Source organism: Mus caroli, unplaced genomic scaffold (genome assembly GCF_978045245.1).
Source record: "Mus caroli unplaced genomic scaffold, Mus_caroli_1 scaffold_6, whole genome shotgun sequence".
Classification (NCBI taxonomy): domain Eukaryota; kingdom Metazoa; phylum Chordata; class Mammalia; order Rodentia; family Muridae; genus Mus; species Mus caroli.
In genome coordinates, this window is record NW_028227261.1 from 54,176,658 (window position 1) to 54,194,055 (window position 17,398).

General features: G+C 43.8%; 1 protein-coding gene across 7 annotated transcripts in view; it reads right to left on the bottom strand.

Annotated features, from left to right (window-relative positions):
* Window positions 1-17,398, bottom strand: part of Dnajc6 (DnaJ heat shock protein family (Hsp40) member C6) — a 147,534-nt gene that overhangs the window by 88,659 nt on the left and 41,477 nt on the right. For 2 of the 7 annotated variants that reach the window (XM_085839160.1, XM_021160529.3), the window contains exon 1: window positions 4,217-4,425. The exons of the other annotated variants lie outside the window; for them this stretch is intronic. In XM_085839160.1, the coding sequence (XP_085695286.1) occupies window positions 4,217-4,403 (187 nt within the window). In that variant the 5' untranslated portion in view covers window positions 4,404-4,425. Of the gene's footprint in view, window positions 1-4,216; window positions 4,426-17,398 lie in introns of those variants that run through there. 7 annotated transcript variants of the gene reach the window in all.

The following is a 17,398-nucleotide window of genomic DNA, read 5'->3' on the forward strand; positions in this document are numbered from 1 at the left end:
ACCCCTTAACAAGTGCATATTTAGTCACAATTGAATAAGTTACAGATGAAATGTGCCTCCAAATTATAAAGTCCTTACATGGACTTAACTACAAAAGACTGTTACCTATGTGTTTACTTCTATGAAGTATCAAGTTATCCAAATATATATTTCAGGACACTAAAACACAGGTCAAAATGTAATTACTGGGCTGGAGAGATGGCTCAACAGTTAAGAGCACTGACTGCTCTTCCAGAGGTCCTGAGTTCAATTCCCAGCAACCACATGGTGGGCTCACAACCATCTGTAATGAGATCCGACACCTTCTTCTGGTGTGTCTGAAGAAAGAGACAGTGTACTCATGTACTCGTGTGCACAAAATAAATAATTTTTTAAAATGTAAATACCACATTTAAATACTCGTAACATAGTATTTAATAAAGTCAACTTTTATTTCCAAACAAATTTTCCCACTCAATTTTAATAAGTATTTTAGCATTCTCCCTGTGTTAGTCCTTTTTCGTCACTGTTACAACATGCCTGCTATAATCTACTTAAAAAGGCAAAGGCTTTATCTAGGCTCCCCCTCTCAGTGGTTTCGGTCCACCGTGGCAGGGAGGATGTGCTGGGAGCAGATCCCCTTCCTCCATAGCAACCAGGAAGTGGAGAGAAGGAAAGGGCTGGCCCTGGTGAGACCACCAAAGGCGGAGCCATGAAAGGTACCCATGTGGCCCACTTCCTCCTGACAACCAGTACCTTCTAAATCCTCCCCCATTCCCCAAACAGCACCAACTATCTAACACATGAGTCCAGGAGAAACATTTCAGATTCAAATCATAAAACTTCATTATCTTTATTCTTTTCAATTTCACTAATATATTCCAGATTTTAAGAGGACTGTCTTTTATAGCCTATAGGTATGAACTTGGTTTGGACTTAATCGGCTCAATCTAAATAATTTGACTTCTGTGGGTTTTATGAGTTCAACCTTCCCTGGAAGGCAGATTAAACACAAGAGAAATATGAAGTTTCTCAAGCAGTGTAGTGGGACAGCCCCAGCGCCGGGGACCTGGCAGGATCACTGGGAGACTGCTCTGGACTCTAACACTTAAGAAGCTGTTGAGTTAGAAAATTATTACAGTCCTCAGAACAGCTGTCTCTCTTTCCTTTGAAAACAGATGGAAAATCAAAGTAGAAAACATTATTGGATTTCAACAATCAGTTGGCACTGTGCCTACAGAAAGTCATTTTAGTTCAATGGAAGAAAACTCAGCCCAGAAGACCGATGGCATGACGGCACATCTGTAATCTCAGAGTTCGGAAGCTGAGGCCATATCTAAGCCCAGCCTGATCTATCTACACAGTAAATTCTAGGCCAGCCAGTGCTATGCTTTGAGACCCTATCTCCAAACCAAACAAAACTAGTAAGGTGAGGCAGGAGATAAAATTGCTTGCTACCAAGCCTGAAGGCCTGAGCTTGAATCCTGGGATCTACATGGTAGAAGGGAAGAATTGACTCCTGAAAGCTGTCTTCTTATGTCCATATATGGCGCTTGAGCACACACACACAAGCACATTAAAGACACACAGATACACACAAATAAAAATTTGAATAAAGGCAATAATTTTCAAAAGAAAAAAAAAAAGAAGACTAGAGTCCCTGGGTAGTTCCTTTTCATTAGGCAAGTCTCCATCATCATCATCATCATCATCTCATGCCGTAATTAGGGAGCACACAAACAGCAGGGTAAAGAAAATGTGCAACTCCAGCCATATTGCTTTGTGCTTCAGCTAAAGCTGCTTGTTAAGAATGTCTACCTGTTTCCTCTTTTCCTCTTTTTCCTCTTTTGCAACTGAGGAACAGCAGACCCAGGGTTTCCAGCTGCAAACAACAGTTCTGAGGCTCCACTCCCCAAGTCTCAGGGCACACAGACAGGTGCTACTATCTTATCTATGTGACAGCATTCTTGGAAATAAGGTAAGTGTCCAAGAGTTCTGTATAAATTGCCACACGCGTGTAAGGTACTAACTACTGAGACTAAGTTTTCCATTTTCTACAGGAACAGCCACGTATTGTTCCAATTCAAAAACATTCCTGTCAGAACAAAGCCCCATGAACCAACCTACTATCCAGTAGACCATGTCATACACAATCAACCGGATAAATGGGCAGATGACTGTTGCATTAGAAATGATCTATGAGTTTAATTAAATACCCTAACAAATGGATACAGTTACACAGCATGGGCTACACACTTTGAGCCTCTTAGACAAAAGACTATACTTAGGCAAGACATACAGTTGCACTAGGAAACAAATATGGTTCTCAGAATCTAATCCCTCATCCAAACCAGACATTATCACTCTTAAACTATGTTCTCAATCGAAAATATGCATCCAGTCATCAGTTGTACCAGCCAGCTGCAGCCAAGCCAAGGCACTCCCCTCAGCAGATGCAGGAGAGAACAGACGTGACAGGGAGCCTCGAAGAGGGATGGGGGAGGGGGCTCTGGAAACAGCACGAGTTCCATGAAGTTGAAGAGACACCTGGCAACAGTACTTTAACCATAACTGTATCTTCTTCCCACCCCCACAGTTTAACAAGGCATTTCATTGTTCTCTCCACCTACTGAAAAACCTGATTTGATAGGGGGAGAAAAGGCCAGTCCTCAGAACTATAGGACCTAACTAAGTCTTCTGTGTTAGAATGGTTGTCCCTACCAAATGATAACCCACCAGAGGCCCAAAAGACTGTATTCTCTACTTTAATCCTGTGTTTGGACATCACTTGGCCCAGGAAATACATTTTCCCCATAAAAATGCGTTTCTCCTATATTGTATCAATACTTAAAAAAAAAAACAAATCCCACTCCTGAAGTGATTGTTGAGAAACCACTCATGGACTCCTGTCTTCACATTCCTCATATGGAGCTGCTTTCTCTACACTCATTTTGGAAAGGGTTCATTTCAACTATTTCCCAGTGTTTCCTCAAATGACCATGGGTCAGAGTACAGGAATCACTTAAAGATTTGAAGGAGAGCCAGAAGATAAATAGCATTCATGTACCATAGATCTAGACAGGCACAGCTCAAATAACCAAGCATAGCATCATTTCCCAGACCCTGTCCCACTAGGAACAATGTTAACTGTATATAAGGCGACCCGAGAGAACCTCCCACCAGTACCCTCTTTGATCTAAACCAGAGCTTAACTAGTAAACTCCTTTTTAAACTAGAACAACCAAATATCTGGGGATAGTATTTCATGTCACTTTCAGGAAGACGGAAATAGAAAATGATAGCCCAAGGAAAGACATTACACAATTAAAATCCACAAGTGATTATAAAGTCAAAGATTAAAATCCTACTTGGTTTCATCCCAACATGACTCCCACCAGAGTCCTTAGCTGCCCCAGTATTAAAGCCACAAAGGTAGAGCCAGCCCCTGTGGTTCCCATCCTGGAAAAGTACACAAACAGCCCTTACACAAGTCTTTGGACAGCAGGGATTCCTGGATGACTGTTTTGATACACAAATTGCTAACTGTCACGGAGTCTGAGAGGTCTGTAACTCATTAAAACATTTTTCTGAGACTTGCAAACACAGATACAAACTTTAGAACCAACTCCCTATATGAGGAGCTTTAAGAAATTTTACCATGCAAAAGGATAAGATCAAAGCCAACAACAGAGGAAACAAATTGCATTGTGTAAAGCAGTAAGGGCTGTGTTGTTAAACGGGGCTCTTGATCCCAGGTAAAGCCTTCCCTGGGAGAAAGGAAACATTAACCCTAGAGGATCGTTTAGACTGGGCAGAGCTTTACATAATTGTAAATAACAGCAGCCATCAGGGGAACAACTGGTATAAACGCGGTCTGCAAACAGCAAAAGCACCAAGCATTTCTCCTTCACCTCGGCTCAGACAGTTGGGCGGAGAAACCAGCCACTTCGCCTCCCGGTGCCACCCTCCCCTGGCTCCCCTCCCTCCCTTCTCCTCCCCTCCCTTCCCTCATCTCCCCGCCCCCAGCTGGTGCATTCAGCAACCTAGGGAGATTAAGAGGTGCTTGCTAATGTCACCGAGCCTCCAGACGGATCTAACGTTTCTTAGCTCCCTGGACCAAAGAAATTAGAGACGTTACACCATGTGGTATTAGATGCCATGGCCTACAACCCAGCCTCTCCTAGCCTGGACCGAGGATGTGCACCGGGCCGAAGGACTGCGCCACAGCGGCCGCTACCTGAGCTGTCCGTGGTGCTGGCGCGGTGCGGAGGCTGCCGGGCGGGACTACGCACCGCGCCCGCGGTCGCCCTCTGCGTGCCAGCCGCCGCGCCCCGTGCGCTCGAGTCCCCGTGACTGTCCACCAGCTGCAAAGATTCATAACCATCGCTGCTGGCCTTTTTCCGGTAGCTCCCGAGGAGGCTCATGGGCAAGCCCGGAGAAGAGGGGGAAGAAAAAAAAAATCAACCTGGGAAAGGAAGGGAGAGGGGAAGACGGGACAGACTAAGAGAGGGTTGAAAAAAATATATAACAATAATAATCAAGTGCCCGACATGACGCGAAGAGGAGGGAAAGAAGGGAGCGGCCACCAGGAAGGGCTCTGCAGCCACCGCCCCGGGCACAGCGCACCCAACCGGCCCCGGCCACCCGTAGGCTGGACAGCGCCGAGGAAGTGTAGGTGTAGCCGGGCAAAAGCCGGGCAGCTCCCGGAGTGGCTGGAGGGGGAGGGAATAAACAGAAGAGAGTAAAGGAGGGGAGAGTCGTAGGGAAGGAGGCTGAAAGCGGAAAACGGGGCGGGGCGGGATGGGGAGGGGACCACGACAACGCGGAGGGAGGGGTGTGTCAGCGCGGCCGTGCTTCAGAAAAAAAAAAAAAAGAGGGGAGAAGGTGTCTTGGAGACCAGGCACCCTTGGAGAGAGAGCCAGGCACGCCCATTTCATGTAACTCAGCTGGTCTTTGTTGGAAGATTCGGCAAGTGAAAGACGCCTGGGTTGATCGACCTGGTGGACTGGGTTGTAACTCCAGTAGGAGGGGGAAAGGAATCTGTTGATGGCAGGCCATCTGTGTACCCAGAGCGGGCGGAGCGGCATTTCTGCACGCTCCTGGCACGGGATGAGCTGTGGCTATGAAAGCTGGCTAAAGGGGATAAGGGAGCCAGGGCCAGATCTATTCAGCAACTATGTCCTGTGCACTTCCAGGTTTCTTCTCGTTTACCTTGGAACAAGGAGAAAGGACTCCTCAACTCAACTCCTCAAGCTGGCTTGAAGGATGTCTGGGAAGAGAAGTATACCAGATTTTCTTTCCATCCTCTAGCCTCGCCCCTCATTTTTCTTTCATAGTTGTAGGCAAGAAAAACAGCCATTATCAGAGGGGATCTGTCACAAAGTTAATTAGCAGTAGGGCCCTCTTCTTGAAGAAGGCTCTGCAAGTCCATGTGCCTAGCTGTCCACTTGTGATTTATGTTTTATTCTGAAAGAGTCCCCCAGCATTGTGTGAGTGTCAGGCCTCCACAATCTAGATATGAACTGTGTTCAGTCTCAAGACGCAAACACCCAAAGCTTGTTTTCGCCTGATAGTATTTCAGAAGGCTCCCTCCTCAGCTCAGGTGAAAGACCAGATAAAAATGTTGACTTAAAAGTACCATTTTCCTCTCCTAGCCCTTGGATAAACTAAGAGGACAAACCTTTCCGAAGCACTCTGACATGTTCCTGTGATAGGAGAAGAAAGAGTACACATGTGTGCTGTGCGTGGGGACAGGGCACAGGCAGAGTGCCGGCCTGACCTGCCTGTTGGCTTACACAGTTGTCTCTTGCTGTTATTATTTTGATCACATCAGGACACAAAAATCAGATGACAGCAATTAAGAGCCTTCTATCCAGATCATCTGGAACCCAAAGTTCCCTGAAAATTCCAGCTCCTCATAAGCCTAAACTCAACAAACTAACTACTTGACAACCATTTTCTTCTTCAAAGATCGCACAGACTCATGGGTAGAGAAGGAGTCAGAAGAGATCAAAGAGGCAGGGTGCTAGATCCTCTCATCCCTTCACTAACCGTCCAGTGTGCTCCCATCTGCTGAGGGGCAGTAAGGCCAGAAGCAGAATCCAGAGCTATTGCTTGCTTATAATAACTTCGAATTGGTAGCAGGAAAAGCTGAAATATGATTTTAAACACAGGCTCTTTACTTTCAAACATGCAAGTCTTGAGCTATTTTTGGTTACTTCACTGAAGCCATAACTTTTAAAATCTACTAACAAAATAGTTTCCAGTGGCATTTAATAATCTCTTTCTGTACTTTCTCAATTCATCACTGACCACCAGGGAGCACAAACGTCTAGTGTCCGTTACGTGCCTTAGCAGATGCTTGTTGTATGGTCTGAAAGTGAAAACTGTTATTTTCAAAAGGAGCACTTTGGGTTATTTTTGCTAGACATCAGAATTGCAGACATACTGGTGGAAAAGAAACTGACACATATGCCTTTGTATTTTTGGATATCTATCTCCCAAGTTTGCAAAGCATGAATGGGCTAGACAGCATCTCCCCCCACGTATTGCTTTTCTGGGATGGAACCAAGAATCTCAAAGATGGTAATCAAGGGATGTACCACTGAGCCACACCCCTGGGCCATATTATTTTATTTTTTAGCTTTATACTTAACATAAAAATAAATCAATCAGAATAACTACTAATATTTCTACAAAACTGGTATGTAATGAACACAGGATTCTACACTGTCTAGATTTATTTATAACAGTCTAAAAACTAGAGAGTCTGGGGACTAACTTGGAACATCTACCAACTTAACTCTAACAGGTTCCTTAAAAGCTCACTTCCCCATGAAGATATTTCTGCTCTGCACTGCCAAGTGTTTAGCATATGACTAGTATGTTGTAGCTAAAGAAATAATTAAACAGCACTTAACATAGCTATCTATACTAAGCACATAAATGTTTCCTGTTGTCGCCGCACTGGCCTGTCTTCAAGCACAGCTCTATTCTGTGCTTTTGCAAGCCTGGTTCCTCCCATGCATGCAACTGAAAGGAACACTAAGTATTCTTTACTCCAGAAATAGAAGATAGAAAGTTACCTGTGTTGCTAGTAAGGGTGGAGGGCTGGGTGGAGAGAGGGTTCCTGGTAAAGGCTTCCTCCTGAGCAGGAGAACCTGAGTTTGAGCCTTAGCATCAAAGTGGGAGTTGGGTGGGGGGAGTTAGAAAATCAGGCATAATGGTTTAAGTTTATAATCCCAGCACTGGGGAAGTGGAGAAAGGAGAAACTAAGATTCTCAACCAATGAGAGACTCTATATAAACAAAACCAAAAAGATGGGTGGACCACACCTACGAAAACACAACAGAAATCAAGATCAGCTACTAGCGAGACACACACACACACATTAATGATGAGAACCTAGGATTTGGAAAGGGGGGAAATATTGTAAAAGCCAAGCCTAATCTTGCTGTTTCCCAAGATCAAGACTGATTCATAGAGGATGCAGAGATGGCTTAATGTTCAACAGCACTTGCTACTATTTCAGAGCACTGGAGTTGGATTCCCAGCAGCTATGTTGGGCAGAAGACAATTGTCTATAACTCTAAGAGATCAGATGCCCTCTTCTGCCTTCCACAGACACACAGATACACACACAAATAAAAAGAAAATACAATTGCCAAGTATGGTGGCACATACCCTTAGCCCCAGAACATGAGGCAGGTGGATCTCTGTGAGTTCAAGGCCAGCCTGGTCTATACAGTGAATTTCAGACCACGCAGGGATACACAGTAAGATCATACCTTGATTGATAAATAAATAAATAAATAAATAATAAATATTCAATGAAAAGTAACAGCTTGCTCCATAATCTATTTATCTCAAGAATAAAATATTACATATGTGGATAGACTCAAAGGATTGACTGTCCCCTGTAAGGTGAGTCTTCAGTCGTTTTTACCAGCTCCATGGTGAGTGTCCACATAGAGATGTTCAGGAGCTGGGTCTCTCGTCGTTCATACCCGCAACCAAACATTCTCTCCTCACAGCATCTGCCACCCACATTTTGCAGTGAGGCTATTGAGTAAAGGTGAGTTTGGGCTGGGCCGGATTATTCCGGACTGTACTGGATTGTCCCTGACTGTGCCAAACTGCGCCACCCTTCCACTTTGGGGAATGAGGATAGAGACTGAGGGTCTAGAACCCAAACCACTCAGTCATGAGTTCCAGGCCCTCAGGCTCTGACCAAATCACCTAACTGTCTTACTTTTCCCATAGAAAAGGAGCATTTTTCCATTACAATACAGTTGAAGTGAGAATTAAATGATTTTTTAAAGATTTTTTTTTTTAATATAGGTCTATGTGTGGCTGGCATTGAGTGCAGAGGCCAGGAAAGAGCATCAGCGTCCTTGGAACTGGAGCTATGGGTTGCAAGCCTCCCAGTGTGCACGCTCTAGATCACCAAGCTTCCTTTCCCCTGAGCATCTCTCCAGCTCTAAAATCAATTCTCGTCTCACAGGAAAGGCTTAATAAATACTACTACCATTACCTACTATTACTACTACTACTACAACATTATGACTTCCTGCCATTATTTCTAGCCTATTGTATTTTGTATCTAATTAAATCACTTTCCCAAAATGCAGATAGTTTCCTATCTTTCAGAGTAAGCTAGAACCTGTCCTGCATTAGAGATGTGTTACCATTGTGATAGATGAGAATAGGAAAAGCCTTTTGTAGAAGGCAAAGTGATTTTCTGCACTGGGTTTTACCGTCTGAATGCTCACTTTTCCTGTGACATTTGGAGTATTTAAGAAGGAAAGTCCACGCTTTCCTTGGGTCCCATGACAGCCAGTGAGTACCCGAATACTGAGTAAATGCCTGAGACCCCGGGATCGGTCTCCTCTCAGATATAACTAAAGCAAAACAAAACAACCAAAGGGGAAAAATGGTAAGAAAAGGAAAAACCGTGAGAAAACACTGAATTAACAAGTTCCCGTCCTCTCTGCATTTTTGTGTGAGATCTACATATATGGCACAAAGGTGTGTGTTGTACATGCAGAGATGCAAGGTTGATGTCAGAAATCATCCCGGGTCACTCTTCCAGGTTATTCATAGACACAGGGTCATCCATCAAAACCCAAACTCACAAACATAGCTGGTTTTACAAACATGGCTGGTTCTGCTAGCCAGCTTGTTCCGGGGTCCGCTGTCTCTGCCACTGGGGCTGGGATCACAAGTGAGCCGCCATGCCCACTGGGCACTTTGTGTGGATTCAGAGATCCATCCATACTCAGGCAAATGCTTTAACCACTGAGTAGTGACCCTTCCTCTACGCCAGTGATTTCTTTTACATTTTTATAAAATTCACACTGTGGCCCACTGGTAAATTGTAAAATAAACTTAACAGTTCATATGCATTATTTTCATCAAAAGGAAATACGATGAAAAACATTAGTCTTTGGAATGTGGAAAATATTGTTTCTTAAAATTCTGCTTAAAGTGGTGTGTGTGTGTGTGTGTGTGTGTGTGTGTGTGTGTGTGTTTACATTAACTAATGATATGGATGGATTTTTCACCATGGGTTCTGATGGTAAAAGTCTACCTGTCTCTCTTGAGCCCAATCTCTATTACCAAGCATTCCCAGTGTCCCTAACTATGACAACTCTCTATGCTGTGATTACTGGGTTCACCTGAACAATTGAATGACAGAAATCTTATGAATTAGACAACAAATGAGGACAAAGTTTTTCTGTTGTGCTCTTGCTTTTATAAAGCCAGATCTGTTGGGTTTTGTAAATAAAAATCTCAATTGTTCGATTTTACTAATGAAGACTCAGGAGCCAGGTGCTGGGGTGAGAGCCTGCTGCTCAGAGAGGCATGGAAAACACCCAGCTGACCATCCTCCTCAGCCAGTGTCCCATTAGGAATGGCCCTCTCACATGTTATCTCAAAAACCTACAGGCTGGATGTTCCTCTCTTCTACTTCCTGTTTGTCTCTCTATCCATTCCCCTGACTCTCTCTTACTCTGCATGGTTTTTTTCTCTCTCTCCTCTCTCCCCTCTCCCCTCTCCCTCCCTCCCTCTACCCTCTCCCCCTCTCTCCCTCTCCCCTCTCCCTTCCTCTCCCCTCTCTCCCCTCTCTCCCCTCTCCCCTCTCCACTCTCCCCTCCCCTCTCCTCTGCTCTCCTCTCTTTTGTTTTTTGTTTTTTGTTTTTTTTTTTTTCTGAGACAGGGTTTTTCTGTGTAGTCCTGGCTGTCCTGGAACTCACTCTGTAGACCAGGCTGGCCTCGAACTCAGAAATCTGCCTGCTTCTGCCTCCCAAGTGCTGGGATTAAAGGCATGCGCCACCACTGCCTGGCCAGTTTTTTCTTAATAAATCTCTGTTCGCTTCCTCTTGACCCATGGTTGATTTTATTTAATCTCATTTACAATATTCAAGCAGAAGGATCTCAGATTAAAGGTGTGTGGTAAGGCTGAGCAACACCACAACTAAGAATAGGTTTTTCCAGTAAATAACACAATTTGAGGTTCACAGTGTGACCAAATATCCTGTAACACAGGTTTCTGAAACACAGCCCTTTGATTTTCTGATGTAACCAATAGAAATCAATGAGCAGCATTAAAACATATGTGAGCAACACACCTCAGTCACATCCAGGTATCTCCTTATGGGATATGACCTGTGAATATACACAACTGGGGTTCTTAACTGAACAGTTCCTAGGTGTATCCTTGACATATTTAGCTTGTCTGGACTTAAAAAAAAAACTTTTAGTTTACATGTCTTTCCAGAAGATTCTCAGGCTCCAGTTTGAGCACTGTCTCTCACCACCATTCCCAGCCTCCTGGCCTACTTCCTACCAGCCCTTATAGGCATCTGGACCTGAGCCCTCCAGTGTCAAAATCTCACCTGAAGAACCAAGGACAGGACCAAGACCAAAGCCAAAACCTACATCTCTGAGCCACAGCCAAATAAAAAAGGGAACAGGCTGGGAATCCTTTCAGGGTTCTTCAACAGCAGAGTGGACCTGACTCTCTCCTCCTGCAGGAATACTGCAGGCCCTGACTTACAGGAGTCTCTTGGGCTCAAATTTCCTGTCTTCTCAAACCTTGACTTGCCATCCCCCTCTCCTCCTCCAAATGGCATCCAGAGGAGAAATCTACAATCATTCAAGTGTTCTCATTTGCTGATCAAGGGTTCAGCGTAGAACCACACGTGTGACTAAGAGCAGCTGTCATGAGTTACATACAGCAACACACAAGAGCAAGCAGGCAGTGTGTTGGCAAACAATGAGAGAGCCAGAATATCTAATGCAAGAAAACGTCTATGTAACATGAGCTGGGAGTAGAGATGTCTGTTATGAGTGCCTGACCAAGTGCTGTGTCTCCTGGAAGACAAGACCAATTTTCCAGGTGGGGCATCCTTTCTGAACTCATCCTGAAACCCAGGCTTACTTGAAGATCTTGTGGTAACAAAGATCGCTCATTGCTTATTTCCCACTTTCAGGTCCCTTCCTTGCTTAACTCTCACGTCCTTGACAACCCTGAAAACTTATTTTTGGAGAACCTATGTCACACACGCAAGCTCACAAGGATATTATGACTCTAATGTCAAACTCTCTGGTCATGCTCAGCTGCTGCACATGGCTGCAGTGCTAACTCCACCATGAGAGTGAAGCTTGAGCCTACTGGTGTCATCACACTAGTATAGCACTCCTTTCTCAGGGTGACCAGTGAAACTCAAACTGCTGTGGCTATACTGCCCATGTGGGAGTTTCTGCTCAGTGATGCCTGAAGTCAGCTTCTGGTGGAGACAGCTTCCTCCTGTGTACTCTTGTACACATTTTAGGTCATACACCTAAAATTTGATGCTTGGTCACCCTTCGGTTCAATTCAAAAATAACTAGAAGGAAAATATTTTTATTCTCATCAAAAGCAAGCTCCTAGCTCCAATGCCTTACTATTATTGCAATTGTAAATTAAAACCACTTAAAATATAGTTTAATTTTTTGATAGTAACTAAGTAACTCCTAAATGGGGAGTTATGGCACGCATTCATAATGCCAATACTCCAGAGGTTCAGACAGGACAGAAAGCTCAAGGCTGGGCTAGGCTCCATAGTTCAAGGCTTTATTTCAGATCAATAAATCTTTAAAAGTAAACCTTGAGACAGGCTTGGTGCTGCATGCCTGTTTCTCCAGCACTTGGGAGACAGGGAGCAGGGCAATGGCAACAAGTTTGAAGCCACAAAGATATAAAAATAAGAACAAGCTCTTAACACTGAAAGAGGTTTGGCACATGTTCCATTTGGCATGTCAGTGTGGCAGTCTGAGCAGATGTAGATTAAAGAGACATGGAGAGAAGCCACTGGCTTCGAAGGAAACCTATGTTATACCAATGTTTGAGCACTATCCAAACATGTGTACATAAGTTTTCTATGACCTGCCTCATGGCCACATTCTAGTCTCTACAGTGAGGGAAAACTCCATTCCCTACATCACTGGATGAAATAAAGTGAGATGTGTGAGTAGGTTGGCGATTGCCAAGCCTGAGACCTGAGTTCTAGTCCCAGAACCCACATAGGAGATGGAAAGAACAGACTCCTATTTGAGTCACTCTCTGACCTCAGAGAGCTTCAGGCTAAAAGGCTTTGGCACCCAAGCAAAAGACAGAAGGACCCTGAGCTTTAGAAACTCATAGCAGCCCTATGTCAACTACACCTAGATTAGCAAAGGGAGAGAAAGAAAGAACTCTCCCTGTGGTGAGTCACTCTTTTGTTTTCCCCTGTTACATGCAGCCATTATAGTCTCCAGTGCCACCTAACCTCTGGACTTCAGTTCTTCACTCGTCATAACAGTTACTGGGAATTACATGTCTATACAGTCACAGACAAGTTTTATAACTTAAGACTCTGTTAGCTCACTCATAAAACCATTATATCTAAGTAATAAGGCAGCTATTAAAATTGTGTGACACACCAAGGACACAAAGAGTTTGGCTTGGTGCCTGGCTGTGGTATTATATGTTACCCTTCAACGAGTACATAACTGTCTACTCTACCTGATTCCAAGCCCAGTGACTCTCTGTGATACCCAAAGACTCCTTCAGGCTGACCCAGCACAGAACTGCAAGCCTGTTCATGTCATGTTCATGTCACCCAAGACTTCCCTAGTCTATATCCCCTCCTTTGTACAGAATTCTTTCTTTGACCCACCTATGTAACTTCAATGTAGTCTAAAACACTTTAAGTCATCCAAGTAGATAATATAACTTAAAATAGTCTGTTGCTATTCATAATACAATAGTTGCAAGACATTTATATGGCCAAGAGAGAGTCTGATCCATTCTACACTTGTACAATAAAATAATAATAATAAAGAAATTTAGGTAATGAGGTTAGAAGTAGTTACTTTTCACTCTGATTTATGAAAGTTATCAAGCAAAACACAAAAGCAGTTAAATTATGTGTTGGATTTCTCTGTACCTACAACTCAATATCAACAATACCAAGCCATAATCAATCTCCTTTCATATGTATAGCCCCAACTTCATTCATTTATTTGTGTACTTAGTCTTTTACTTGCAAGGCTGGGGAAATCAATCCAGAGCCTTATTCACGCTAGGCCACTGAACTGTAACCTCCCCAGTGTTTTAAAGTACATTTCAGGCTTCATAGTATTTATCATTAAATACAAATGCAATACTTTAAGCATTTTGACAGAGATGGGAGAATATTAAATTTCACCCATGCCAGAAGCAGAGCCAGATGTATTCTACCTGTTTGTTGAGAAGACAAAGCTACCTACCCGTTTCTTGTTCCTGCTACCTTTCCCTTCTTTTCACTAACTTCTAGTGGGAAAGAGACAGCATCTATTTATCTTCCTCACCCTGCCCACCCCCATCTACACTCCACGTACCTCTTCCAGCCCTGGTTATAATCTTGGGCCTTGCTGCCCAGGAGATCTGGAAGCTAGCCTGGGATTAAGGATTCTACAGCCCGAGGAATGTATGAAATATTAAAGCAGAAAGGAACTGCAGAGAGCAGGAGATCCCTTTCAATTTAGAGATAAGAAAAATGAGTCAGAAAAAGTGAACAAATTGATTCACATCTAAAATGCAAATCTAATTATAGGACCGTGCTGGCGGGTTTCTGTGTCAACTTGACACAGCTAGGTCATTTGAAAAGAAGGAGTCTTAAATGAGAAAATGCCTCCATATGACTGACCTGTGGACAAGTCTGCAGGGTATTTTCTTGATTGATAATTGATGTGAGGGGGGTCTAGCTCATTGTAGGTGGTGCTACCCCTGGGCAGGTGGTCTAATCCTGGATAGTATATGAAAACAAACTGAGCAACCCAGAGGGAACAAGCTACACTTCTCCAAGATGAAATAAACCCTTTCCTCCCTGTGGTGCTTTGGCCTCTTATAATTATCTATAGGCTCTTATAATCTTGAATGCTTGGTCTCCAATTGCTGGACTATTTAAGAAGGATTAGAAGGTGTGGCCTTGTTGGAAAAGGTGAGTCACTGGGGCTGGGATTTGAAGTTTCAAGAGCCCACACAAGACTCTTTTTCAATCTCTATCTCTATATCTCTATATCTATCATCTATCTATCTATCTATCTATCTATCTATCTATCTATCTATCTATCTATTTATCTATCTTAACTATCTTTCTCTGTTCGTTCTCTCTCTATTCTCTCTCTCTCTCCCTCCCTCCCTCTCTCTCTCTCCCTCCCTCCCTCTCTCTCTCTCCCTCCCTCCCTCTCTCTCCCTCTCCCTCTCTCTCCCTCTCCCTCTCCCTCTCCCTCTCCCTCTCCCTCTCCCTCTCCCTCTCTCCCTCTCCCTCTCTCCCTCTCTCTCTCTCTCTCTCTCTCTCTCTCTCTCTCTCTCTCTCTCTCTCTCTCTCTCTCTCTGCCTGCTGTCTGTGAATCAGGATGTAAGCTCTCAGCTATTGCTGCAGCACCATGCCTGCACACCTGCCACCATGTTCCCTGTCATGATGGCCCCTGGACTCACCCCCTGAAACTGTAAGCAAGCCCACAATCCCCAATCAAATGCTTTATTTTATAAGTTGCTTTGACCTTGCTGTCTTTTCACAGCAATAGAACAGCAACTAAGATAGTCCCCAAGTTGCTTCTGGTCATGGTGTTTCATCACAGCAATTAACCCTAAGAAAGCAAGGGCTCAGCCCTCCATCTAGATCATGACCCTTTTGGGTCAAATGACTTTTTCACAGGGGTCACTTAAGATCATCAGAAAGTACAGACATTTACATTATAATTCATAACAGTAGCAAGAAAACAGTTATTAAGTAGCAACAAAAATAATTTTGTGGTTGGGAGGGTCACCTTAATGTGAGGAACTATATTAAAGCCTGGCAGCATCAGGAAGGCTGAGACCGCGGATCTAAGTATTTGACTGACACATGTACCCTTCACACTTCAGGACTGTTACTTCTCGCTCAGAACTAGACCTCTTGTTTCTCATTTCACCTCACCTCTATTCTTTTTTAAATGATTATTATTACATTTTATTGCTTTACTGTGTGTGTATGTGCATATGCATGTCTGTGCACACATGCATGCACATGTTAGGGTCAGAGTACAACTTGAGGGAGTTGGTTCTTTCCTTCTATCATGTGGCTCCCAAGGATCAAACACAGATCAGCAAGCCAGCAGCAAGCTGCTTTTACCCACTAATTCACCCTGCAAGTCTCTCTACCTCAGTCTTTAGGTCCAGACATTTGGCATCCCTGGATTTCCCACATGGTCCAGTCCAACCTTCTCTTTAAGTGCCTGTGAGGACAGCACTTCCCCAGGGATTCTTTAAGCTGTCAGGACCAGGTTAGATATACTTCCATCAGGTCCTATAGTACATTGTGCATCTTGTAATGTGTCACACATGCTCCATGTGTTTGTCTACACTGTGCCTTCCCACTCCAGTCTGTGTACTCCATGATGCAGTGATGCTCACCCCTGTTCCTACCATCACCATGCCCATGAGCTGTGAACCATGGGGAGCCATGTAATGGTGGGAAATATATACATATAAATTATGCTAACATCTGAAACACAGTAGGTCAGAGACACTAACTGGTGTGCTTCCCCATTTCCTTTCAGGCTTTGGCTGCAAGGCTGAAGGACATATCCTCAAGCTCCCAGTACCCAATCCCAGTTCCAGAAGAACTTCCCTGGTATTACCTGGAACGACTTCATGGGACTTCATGGGAAGTCCCGCCATCAGGTTCAATGGGAAGTGATCTAATGCAGATGGGGCAAGGGCTAACTCCTTAAAATTCAAGTAGCACAACCCAATTTTCCAGCATTTTCTTGGTGTATTGGTTAAACATGTGGGCTTTAAAAAGATGTGAACATTTAACCTGGATGTTTAAAACTGGCCAAAATACAGAACTTCTTTGAACCCTAATCTTCTCTGTTCTAACTGAGCTTTTCGCTGTACTTATTGACTGTGCATATTAGTTACCACCGTGGTCCCACCCTGTTTGGCATTGCTAAAGTACATGGGTTGAGGTCCTTTTAAGGAGGTTTATGAAGCTCACAATCCTGGTGACAGGAAGGGCCAAACTGCACGGTTGAGTTGGGGAAGACTTCCTGCTGCATTATAACATGGGGGAAAAGTGTTAAGGGACCCAGAACACAGAAGGAACATTACTTGAGAAGAAACCAAGAGATAATGAGAGTCAAGGCCTGCTCTTGATAACAGCCCACCCTCCATAGGAATCAATCTACTCTTTGTGCTATCAGAACCAGACCTTGTGCCTTATATCTGCTATATGTTAAGCAAGCACTTATCACAAAATTGTATCCCTAGTCATCTTTTATGTTTATTTTTTTTTCATTCTGTAAAAGGATCTTGCTAACTTACCTAGGCTAAGCATTGTATTCACTCTGTAATTTAAGGCAGGCCTTGAACTTGAGATCTTCTTGCCTATGCCTCCTGAGTAACTAGGATAATAGACTTATACCACAAGGTCCAGCATGAGTCCACTCCCATGAACCCCTACCACAAAACAATGCTAATCCATTCATGAGCTTGGAGCCCTCATGACCTAATTTTCTTACACTAAGCCCACCTCTTAAAGGGCCCACTGCTCTCAGAGTACGATACTAGGGACCCAGTGTCACTGGATACTCAGCCCACAAAGCTCTGGGAGACAAACCATATCTAAAAAGAAGACATAAGATACACTTTCTTTAAGCAAACAAAAGAAGCACTCTTTCTGGGAAATTCTCCTCTTCTCTGGCTGAAGTTGAAACTGTCCCAGGCCTACCAAGATCAATATCTAAAAATCAAGCTAGGTCAACAGGTGAAAACCAGAGAGAAAGTCAAACTGAATCCTGCCCTTGAGCAAAGATAACATACAGCATGCCTACAATCTGTGCTTTTGATATGTGGGGACAGGAGAGC